Source organism: Penaeus vannamei, chromosome 12, assembly GCF_042767895.1.
Source record: "Penaeus vannamei isolate JL-2024 chromosome 12, ASM4276789v1, whole genome shotgun sequence".
NCBI classification, from domain to species: Eukaryota; Metazoa; Arthropoda; class Malacostraca; order Decapoda; family Penaeidae; genus Penaeus; species Penaeus vannamei.
Genome location: NC_091560.1, coordinates 39,492,982 through 39,504,442, shown reverse-complemented (window position 1 = coordinate 39,504,442; position 11,461 = coordinate 39,492,982). Strand labels below are relative to the sequence as shown.

The 11,461-nt window shown below is 36.5% G+C and overlaps 2 protein-coding genes across 2 annotated transcripts in view; one reads left to right on the top strand and one right to left on the bottom strand.

Moving 5' to 3' along the window:
* Window positions 1-2,217, top strand: LOC113825243 (uncharacterized; the record flags this gene model as incomplete). Its single annotated transcript, XM_070128288.1, is given in 3 exon segments — window positions 1-18; window positions 160-323; window positions 467-2,217. Coding segments are annotated over 3 exon segments (638 nt in total), but the record flags the coding sequence as incomplete, so codon positions are not given.
* A 373-nt stretch (window positions 2,218-2,590) lies between these two features.
* The window catches only part of LOC113825242 (nudC domain-containing protein 1), a 9,664-nt gene continuing 793 nt past the window's right edge, over window positions 2,591-11,461 (bottom strand). Inside the window, exons 2-10 of the mRNA XM_027378049.2 lie at window positions 10,550-10,698; window positions 10,075-10,266; window positions 9,344-9,560; window positions 6,467-6,679; window positions 5,053-5,211; window positions 4,477-4,634; window positions 4,045-4,206; window positions 3,402-3,561; window positions 2,591-3,130 (exon numbers count right to left, since the gene is read on the bottom strand). Coding sequence (XP_027233850.1) covers window positions 2,895-3,130; window positions 3,402-3,561; window positions 4,045-4,206; window positions 4,477-4,634; window positions 5,053-5,211; window positions 6,467-6,679; window positions 9,344-9,560; window positions 10,075-10,266; window positions 10,550-10,698 — 1,646 coding nt within the window. The 3' untranslated portion in view covers window positions 2,591-2,894. The remainder of the gene's footprint in view (window positions 3,131-3,401; window positions 3,562-4,044; window positions 4,207-4,476; window positions 4,635-5,052; window positions 5,212-6,466; window positions 6,680-9,343; window positions 9,561-10,074; window positions 10,267-10,549; window positions 10,699-11,461) is intronic.

The following is an 11,461-nucleotide window of genomic DNA, read 5'->3' as shown; positions in this document are numbered from 1 at the left end:
CCTTACTATACTGCACTGGTAATGTATTGACTGTAATTCTATGCATTAATTTTATTCTGGAAAACAGAATTGTGTTGAAGAATACGGAAGATATTCTTGTAATATATAATTCAAAATTCATATTTGTAAGCATATATCTATGAATTTTACCCATTTCAGGCTATAAATATACCTTCCCATTTCTTGAGGATAAATGTGACATCACAGTTGAGAATAATCATGTGGAGCCATTGTACAAGCAAATCATCAATGCTTCCTTTCCCACAATGGGGTTTATAGGACTCCCATCTCGTATCATTGCCTTCCCACTCTTTAACTACCAGGTAGGAATATATTCAAAGGCACGAAGAATTATTCTCTTCAGATATATATTTTATATTTATTGGATTATGTAAAACTGGAAATTGTAATGGGAACTATATGTATACAATATATGTACTATATATATACATATTTCTTTTCATAGGTACAATACTTCCTCGCAACATTAACAGGGAAAACTCCTCTACCAAGGACAGCTGAAATGAAATCAGAGATTGAAGCCTATGCTGGAGAGAGGAAGAACCAGGGATGGAAAGAAAGCCAGTACCACATCCTGCAGAATGACCAATTCCAATACATGGAAGACCTAGCAACTCTGGCAGGCGTGGAATTGCCTTCACCACACCTGAAAAAGATCTGGGGAGTGGTAATACCGCGTTTGTTTTTCTCCTTTCCTATCTTCAAGTCCTACGAGTATTCCGTTGGAGAAGATGGGGCATTAGTTGAGAAGTGGGAGGGCAAGGTGGTCAGCACATCCTGGGACCTTACAATACTTATGGCAAAACAGACATTCCGGCTCCTGTGGCGCAATTTTCCAAAAGTTACATATATTCTGGGCTCTGCAATTCTTAGGAAATTGAAGGGTTTTGTTGGATTGTGATGAATTTAACATATTGTCAGAGGAATGGTTAAATTGTAGAAGTTTATGTGGGGTATGTTCATTTGTAATTACTGTTGTAGCATACTTTAGGGAATAACATAATGAACAGAAATATTTATAGTGCTGCTAATAAGGAAAAAAATAGGTATTGATTAAAGCATAGTGTATTTTTGATGATTCCTTATTATGGTAAGATAGAGATTTTTGCAAACATTTTACATATGCTGAATCAGTAATATAACCAATAATTATCACCACAATGCATGATAGATTATATTCTTTTCGTATTTAAAGATCTTTTGTAATTCTTTGATAATTTCAATTTTTGTTGTTAATGTGTCAGTATTTTGTCACTTTCACTATATGAAACTTTCTGAGCCTCCATTTAATAATACTTCCTTTGTAGATCATTTGGAGCATGAATAAATAACATGAAAATGTGTATCTCCGAAATTTTCCTTTTCTTCAACATGCGTAATAAACTTTAATATTGCAAATGACTGGAAATGCCCCAAAAGATGAAGGTGTTCTATTCTATATATACCAGTAATGGACTGATAACTTCTAATATAGAATCATGCAAAATATGCTGTGATACTTGTTGTAGAAACTTTTGGTGCTATTATTTAGGATAAACCTCCATTAGAGAATATTATGCTATGATGCCATTTGAAGGTAAATATAAGTCTCCATCACCAAATATTGAGCTGTGATGCCATTTGAGGGTAAAGTATTCTGAATATGCAAGGTACTGGTAACACTTAAGGATGTTATAGCCTGAGGTTGTGTGGATGAAAGGTAGCTGATCAATTCTGGTTTTATCATGTTCAGTAAAAGAATCATATAATCTCTTTGGGCATGTTAAAATTGCATTCACTATACATACATCTAATCATGCAGTTTTTAATTAATGCATTGGATCTGGGTGCTTTGCTACCTGCATGGTCTGGGCATTAGGCTTACTTGAGTGGCGATTCTATTGGATATGAGGCTTGTAGGGCTAGCTCACATGAACACTTGGTATGGTGCCTTTTTTCTTTTTGATATGCTGTATCAAGATGGTAGTACAGTTTTACTTACACCAACTCTCTGAATTATTGATAAAAATAAGTAACCTTTTATTATTTGTGGCATTTTTAATCATTTTTACAATACGTAATTTCCTCTAATACACCCTGCGTCATGGTGGGCAGGAATAGGATCTTGAGCATGGAAATAGTGTCCTCCTTGAAGCAAGTGATGATACATTCCACACTAGTTTCTTGGTGGAAATAATAAATGACCCCCTTTCTTAATACCCTCTGAATCACCCTCCTAGAGCATTGTGCAACTGTGGTGGGTCATGCTTGTCACCCCAGACTTTAGCTGAATTTCTCATGATGGCCTTTTTCTGTCATCCTTACTCGCAGCCAATTTTTTTTTCAAGACAGTATATTCACATCACCTGGCCCTCTGCCAATATTTCTTTTTAAGATGGCATATTTATGTCACCTAGTCCTCAGAATAATTTTTTCATGACACATTGGTCATGTCCCCTGTGTCCAAGGGGTTAACTGGTGATGTATCGGCAAAAAAGAACTGAAGAACATTTGATATATTTGTAACCATGACAGTGTACAGTATTAAAAATCATACAAGACCAAGGCAATACTAAATAATTCCATATAATATCAATGCACACATTTATTTGCCAGTGCACTTGTAAGTAAATTTACAAGAAAACCTGTATGACTATCGATTTTTGACATTAACTTCATCCTCTGATGAATTACTCACATTTGGAATGATTTCAAGAACAATTTTAAAATACATCACATCATGTCTTTTTCCTTGCACCAACATTTTATTCTCTTTGTAAACAATATTTCATATACATAATCATAAAGACTCTACATGTTACATGAAAACATTCATTCTCATTCTGACAAACCTGACAGCCATTTTAATATTACAAAACATAACATCACGGGAACTAACTGCGCAGGGCATAAGCATACAGAGTCTTCTCTGTTAGCACAAAGAGAACATCAGTGTCACAGTGAAGCCCTAGTATCTCATCGTGAGTCTTCATTGAGATCACTAGCTGCCGTGCTACAGTGTTCATCCTCTTCCCAGATTTGCGATTCCGTAGTTCACCACTATATGCTTCTGACTGGAAGAACACATAAATGTGGCTCTTCACATCTGCAATGGCCACATAGGAGTTGTCTGTGGAGTAGGAAAATATGAACATTAGTGTATAAATGAATACTTATCATCCATTCAATTAATATTTTCAAGTTTTTGAAAATCCAGAACCTTAGTGATAGGAAACTATTTTTCTAATAATAATGATAATAATAATAATAATAATAATAGTTACATAGTATTCAGCTTCATCATCAAGTAAACTTTTAACATCAAATAACCCTACTCGGTATAAAAGATATTAATCCATTAAGAGCAAAATCAATGCATCACTTTCACCATGATCCCTTACCAGCAGAAGCACACGTAAATTTGGCCATTGTTTTTGAGGCTTTCACATAGCCAAAAGCATTGAAAGTTGCTACATGGGTGTAACTGTCCTTCTCTGGTAACCACAGAATGCCATCCACATCACTTCGAATGCAGAAGGCAGGGATAGCTGAGCCTTGAACCTGTGGATTTGGGAGAAAATTTCAGTGAAAAGGGCTACATGAGTTACTTTTGGTTTTCTTGGTTATTTTGTGTATATTCTTGTGTTTCATTTTTGCCTATATATACACAGAGACAGAGAGAAAGACAGACACACACTTTTTTTTCTCCATTAACAAATATAAATCTAAAATCAACATGATTAAAAACTATATTTCCATACACGCACACACACACACAAACACATTTTTTTTCACCATTACCAAACATAAATCTGAAATCAACATCATAAAAAATATACATATATCTCCGAAATGTTCATTTGAAAAGAAAAGAAAAGACAGAAAATCAGAATACATTATAGATTAAAATGCTTGTTATCTTAAGGAAAGCATTATAGTCTACAAAGAAGAAGAAAAAATACACCTAATCACACATAAAACTCATGAGATGATCATGCAATGGCATCCCTATCTTGCTACTAAGGATACACCAGTTGGCCTCACCTGAGAATTGAAGAGATGCTGTGTCGCTCCGAGTTGGCCGAGAGAATCCGTTTTGTGTGTGCTGCCATCTAAGTGGAGCAGAAGCAAGTCCTCCTGGGCTTCATCGCAAGCCTCCAACTGCTCTGGGTTGTAAGCCGGCTTGTCAAGGTCTGGGTTGTCGTCCTGGGATGAACAGGAGAAAAAGAAATGAAAAAAGTAACGACTATGAAAGTAACTGGTACTAACTGTATAATCAGATGTGGTGATGTAGATTTTGTAGGTGAGGAAATTCATAACTATTCTGTGGTAATGATGATAATGATAACATAAATAAAGTAATAAAAATATTGACAAACAAACAAAAAAATAAAAATAACAATACTATTATTGTTAATAATAAATATATATATTTTTTAATAAGTAAAATTATATAAAACCACCACATCAACTTACCAATTTATCAGATGTAAGGTGTGCAAGTCTTTGGTTGACCTCTTCAATTAACTGCGGATCAAACACTTCCTCTCCACTCACATCATCACCTTCGAGAAGCTGCTTCCATCTAACCCCTTCTGAAGCCTTAGGTAATGTTAACTCTAATGTAGTCTCCCCTGTAAAGCAGAGAGAGAGAAAAAATGGAATGCTAATAACTGTAAGAAAGACATTGTATTATAATTAGTGGAATTTTAACATGACCCTGTCTTGGGTCATTGTTTTGCTGCATGATGGTAGACCCAAGATCAAATTTAAAACAAAACATAGGTGAAACTAGGCCTCTACACTTGGCAATGCCTAGAACTTAATATTTGGTGGCTAAACCCTTATAAAGCCATCTATGTAAAAACAAAACTAACAAAAGAGAATCACAGTAGATACAGTCTGCACTAATGGTTTAAAAAAATATGAGTCCCAATGATAAGAAAATTATCATGTTATAATAACTGGTAATTAGGAGAGTTATTTATACATATAATATAAATAATATTACAATCACAGAAACTTAAAATAACTCCATGACCTTTAACTTACTTATTGTCCAAGTGACCATATCTGCTGAAACCAGGTCAGTGAACTGTCCTTCGAGAACTATCGAATCCTTGATCTTGACACAGAGCTCCTTTGGTTGGACTTTCACCTTTAGGTCTTCCCTTGTGATTTGTCCAACATTCAAGTACACAATAAGGTCCTCTGCAGGAAAATTTGAGGTATATATGGAATGATCATATAAAATTAGAAAGAAACATAATTATGTCAACCTTTGCAGTCTTTCAAGAAATATAGGCAAAATGTTTCAACATGGGTCTTTCTCTGAATAGTACAAAAGTTGTGCAGCTGACATAAAAATCATAGAGACCATGTAAAAGGAAAGAAAAGAGAAAAATTCTTATCAAAATCAAACCCCCTAAACTTGAAGAACTTTTAACCCATCACTGATGGGTTGGCAAGAATGCATGCCATGTCTATTGTGTCCACATGTGCTATGTCACTAAGGAGTCAATTACTAATCCTATCTAGCTAACCTATTTACCCTTTTCCTTTATTTTCAGAAAGATTCTCTTTAATCTTTCATTGCTATTATTAATGTTAATAACAGTATGATAATTATAACATCAACAACAAAAGGATTACTAATTGGCTCTTTGGTGGCTGAGCACTTGTGGAGTCATCTATATGCAAACAAATTTCACAAATGAAAACGACAGTAGACTTTGTGATTATGTGGCACCAATGGGTCAAATATTAAGTTTAAGCAGCTGATTGGAAACAGAAAATACACAAAAAATCAGCACAAAGGACTGCATACACTCTGATTAATCTCCGATTATTCAATCTTCAAAGATGATGGCCACTTCTTATTTTACCAAAATCTAGTCTTAGGTATCATCTGATAATACTCATCAATGAATGACTTTAATCTGATAGGAAATTCTGATGAAAATCACCCAGGCCTTGAACCAAATGTGAATTCCAAATGTAATGATACCACAGCAGAGGTAACTGGCTTATGCTACTATTGTGTTTGGTGTGGAGGAAACCTATATTTTCTCCAATCTGCTTACTTTTTTGTCTTACGGATGATGATAGAGATGTAATATAAGTTGCAGAAGTGCAGGAAAGCAAGTTTCACATAGAATCCTATCAATATGAGGCAGAAAACATGGATAGTCCATTTGTGGTGGGAAGCCAATGATGCCTATAGTCCCTGCCAGGTGGACTGATGGGGAAAAAGATCAAAGGGGTGTATGAAGGAATAAGGAAAAGGAAGAAAGAGGTAAAGAGAGAGAGCATAAAGTTAGATGTGGATGTTGTCAAAGGTTATGACCATTCTTTTACTTATCAAATTCATCATATGATACCAAAGAGTATGTTTTGGAAAGAAAACTAAAACCATTTCTCAGATCTGGCCACCATCTTTATAAAGACTTTCAGTCAATAATCTCACCATCATTCTGCATGTATGTATATTTTGGCGACTTCTTTTCTTCTACTTTTTCCTTTGGCTTGGGGACAGTGATGGGACTTATTGAATCTTCCACAAAAGAGTAGTTGCTGTGGCATAAAATGATAAGGCCTGATGCTGTGGTGTCAAAGGAGCAGTATTCTATGGTACCTCTTCCTGCCAGTCTTCTCACTCGTCCTGGTTCCCAAGTAGCACCTAAGAGGAAGGATGAGAATAGAATCAGTTTGAAAACACTTTTCTCAAGTAGTCTACTAATCATGGCCAAACTGTTTCATAACTACAGAATATAATCGTACTGTTTTAAGGTGACTATGTAAAAGTTGTTGTGGTTGAAATTTTTTGTAATACCATTATATGAGTAAAGCAGTCAATATTACATTTTATTTGAAAATGCAAAAAGTAATTTTTACAAAGTAAATAATTTTAGATTGACCTTTAAGGTGAACAACAACTGAGGAAACACATTGCTATTCAGGGTAGCACAGAATCATGTAGCACTGAAAGTGATTTCCAAGTGTAATATCTGGCCAGTGTTAAAGGCTTAAAGACCTTACTTCAAAAACAAAAACTGCATCTGGGATACAAATAAAATAAAAGAAAAGAAAAGAAGGAAAAACTAAAAAGAGAGAGAGATGACTGGTTAATGGTTGAAACAAATAAATGTGCTAACATCAAAAGTCATATAGCACTATGGTAAAGTTTTGTCGCAAAAAGGGTAAAAATGAGTTAATCATTAGGAAAAATTGTATTTGATGTCAAAGGTTATAGTGTTATTGGCTAGTATAATAGTGAAAAAAGTAAAGAGGGGGAGAAAATGAAATAAATTGGCAATTAGTAGAGGAAAAGGTTAAGAGTATAAGGTGATTGGATGAAATGAAATGTATCTGTGGCTGGGGAAGCAATAAGAACATTGTTTAGGGAAAACTGGCAAAAGAGCTATCATGAAACAATCAACGGGTAATATGGGTAGAGATGAAGTAATAGGAGAAGAATCTAAGGAATGAGGTAAGGGGACTGGAGAAGGTGGTAAAGTATCAGGAACAATGTCAGGAGGGGAGGGTTCTCGAGATGGACATTGTTGCGACAGAAGGAATTCACGTGAGCATTGAGGTGGGAGAGGTAAGGATAATAGGGAATGAGGAGGGAATGGTGCATGTCAAGAAGAGAAGGATGGGGTGTGTTGGGAGAGAGTAGGAGGAAGAGGAGTAGGGATAACCTGAGGAGGAGGAGCATGCATATCTGCAAATACGGTGAATATTGAGGGAATAGGAATAGTGGGTTTGTATGGTGGATGAGGGAGCAGAGCATTCTTTTGGGTCTTGTTTAGGAAATTTTGGATGTCTTCAAGAGTTTCTGGAGGGGAGCTTGGTGGGAAGATCCGAGAAACAAATGTTCTCTTGTGAGGAGAAGAGGGGATAGATGTTTGAGGAGCAGAGGAAAAGGAGGGTGTAGGAGAGGGTGTGGTAGGTGAAGATGGTATGGTAGGTGAAGATGGTGTGGAATATTTAGGTTTTCTGGTGCGACAGGTAAAGTGAGAAGGAGGAGGGGTAGATATTAGTGTAAGGAAGGCAATATTAGTGTAAGACACACTAGCCTCTGGGAGGAATTGTGTAGCACTGTAATACTACTGCATTGTACTCAAGCAGTCATCATAGGCAAGCAAGTAGATCTGACCAATTCTTGTCATAGATAGGACAATCAGTTGGGGAGCCGGATACAGTTCCGGTACACGTATTAAGAAAGGAGTGATGCTCGGTAAGTATAGGTTTGCCAGTGAAGTCAGTCAGGGTAGATAGTGTACGAACTAGGGACAAAGATGTAACAGTGACAAGGTGTGAACAATCAGAACGACTGCAAAAGAAACTCTGCCTACTTGTTTATGGAGACATTGTTGGAAGAGAAAGGTACTGTCAAAGTAAGGGGCTGTAGGGGAAATTACAAAGAATCTATCCCACTTGGCTGGGCCAAAGAGAGTACTCAAAAGGTCTGCAGAGATGGAAGCTGTAGAAGGATGAGGGAAAGAGGAAGATGTGGTGGTGTGAAGTGAGGTAGGAACTGTGGGAGGAGGACAATAAATATGAAGAGCAGCAATAAGGGGGAAGGGGGTAAACAAAGAAGACTGATGAAGTGGAGAATGTTGGGAGAGAGGAAGGGGTGCATTCTGAAGGTTGAGTAATGACCTAGGTGGGTGGTTCAGAATGAATAGAGGTATCAGTAAACATCCAGGAGGGAGTATTACTATTAGTGATTGGAGCCATGGTCAAAGGAAAGGCAGGGGTTGGGAAACCAATGAATCAAATTTAGTTGATGAAGGGGCAAGCCTTAATGCCCCTAATAAGGGTAAAAAATCATCATTGACCATGGTGAGCCTGAAATAAGAGGGGAATATTAGAGTTCCTATAAGGGGTAAGGGCTAGGTGATTAACCAAGGGAATACCATGGGTCCCAGAGGCTGTTCATGACAGACACAAAGCCAAGCTTTCATCCTTTCAGCATGGCTATCACAACTTGGGAAGTGAACAGAAGAAGGGGATGAAAAAAGGAAAGAAAAGGAAAAGGGGAGAAGATTGCATCATGCAAAATTAGTTGAAAGGGCTGAGGCCCATGAAAGGGGTAATCTCCTATACTGGGTCTCCATCTCCTAAGCCCCCCAACAACAAGAAGCAAGGGATTAGGGGGGAGGGGGGAAGAAAGAGAGGAAAAAAATAGAATGATCAATGGGTGGGCTAAAAATCATTAGTAAATATACACATAAATTTTCCTCTAAACCAATCTGGATTCTAAAATCCACCTAGATAAGTGATTTGTAAATTCTTAATTTTTGAAAAGTTCTTTGCATAACGTCCACTTTTTCCTCACCATTATATGTGATGACCAACCAATTGATGAGATGTACAGCGACATCCTTTGCATTCTTCAGTCCTTCATCCACAATTACATACTGCTCATTATTTATCAGCTCTTGTTGTGTTGTCACTGACACTATGAGGCAGTGGAGGTGGCGTTGGTAGTCCTCTCCATCTGCTATGTATGACTGCATGATAACTCCTCGTTCCGTGTTTGTTTGGAGGCATTCCTGTGAGATGGTTTAAGCTGACCTCTTGTGTGTGAAGCAAGTATGATATTGTGATGATGGTCAATATTGTCAAATTTAATATGATCATGATCAACAAAAGGAAAAACAAAATCTAAATTACAGTATATCACTGATAGATGCATAGGCCTCTATCTTTAATATTTGATTAAGATTTGCAAAGGTCATGTTTGCCAGGAAGATAGATCAAAATGAATGTTAGCTTGCTTTTTCCCCATCCATTTATTAATTTATTAAGTCTTCCTTTTTTCTAGACTTGTGGGTACTTTTTATAACACTATCATAGGGCAAAATGTGGCAAGAGTCACCACCTTTTAATTTTTCTATTTCCTATAATGTTCTGAATTTGTTGTTTCCTGTCCTTTCGGGTTTAAGCACAGACAACTACATAAAAGCCTTAAATAACAAATGCTTCTCTATCACATAAAAAAGTAATATTGGAAATTACTACTGGTGCTCACATGAGTCACAAATATTGGAAAAAAGAAGAAATTACCAGCCAGCTCTGTGTCGTCATTCTGTCGCCTGTTTCTAATATGTGCAAACTTCCTCTTCCATTCGTAACAACAGCCAGATCTTCAGAAGGGAAGTGAAGACTTGCAAAATACCTGTCCCCTTCAGACTCCTCTTCACTTAACTCAGACATATCAGCCTGCCAGACCACTTCACTACTGCTGAGCTTCGAATCCTGATGAGATATAAAAGTCTCAATCTATGTCTTAAAAAAAAAAAACACTTTGTAATATATGAAAAAGGGGCAAGTAAACAATTTCACACAAATAAACAAAGTGACCAAAAATAGATGTATTCTTTATATACAGTACATTACGTTTAAGCACTTAAGGATATCTTTTTCATTCATTCAGATTGGACAGCTATTACAACAAAAATTCAAACTTCAGAAATAAGTAAGAACTGAAGAGAAGGCAAATTCAAAATTCAAAAATAAACACTGAAGATAAGTGAAATACCTTTGAGTATTGATGCTTGATAAGGTGACCTCTACTGGTGAAGTAATAAACATGGTTTACATGAAAAGGATCCTTAAAGAGATGATTGTGCAAGGCTTCGATTCGTGTGCGGAGATAGCAGCTGGTGTTGCTCTTCTTGGGCTCCAAAGCTGAGGAACGAAAAGTATCAAAAATCTGTTCAACTTTGTTTATTAAACCTTTTCTGTAAGGAAAATAATTCACAAGTATTATCATAGACATACTGTCCTAAATAATGGGATGATACTGGAGTAATAGGCAGAGAGGCATATATCTTTTGGTATCTTTTTTTGTTTCACCCAGCCAACCAATCTTGCAATTAAAATTCCTTCTCTCAATTATCAATTCTGTAATATATCTGAATCTCTGGTTATTTTCCATCACAAGTGATATATAAATGAAAGTATTGTTAATGTATATGAGGTGATCTTACCCATCTGAGACAGTCTCTATTACTCTAGCTATTCCTGGAGATCCACAAATAGTTCAATAATAACCAAAAAACCTTCCTAATCTGGGGGTTTGCACCTAGACCCCATTCGATCACCATATTTACCTATTGAGAAATTGCTGTAGACTTGCTCTCCATGTGGCATTTTCCTGTAAATGTCTACCAAAGTATTATGTGATGCACAAGTTTCATATAATCAACTTGCAAAGGTAATACCATTGATGAAAAGCATCTTATTTCCAGTCATTCTGTCCATTACAGGCAAATTTTTCCTTGTGATACATGGCTGTGGGACTCTTTTGATTCTAAAATGTTCTACAAAAGGCAGGAATCAATTTTATACTACATACTTTATGTGCCCCCTCCCCCAAATGATTACCTAGGAACCCCTAATCCTTCTGGACAGAAACGGTGAAGGTGCAAAAAAAAAAAATGGTTTGTGT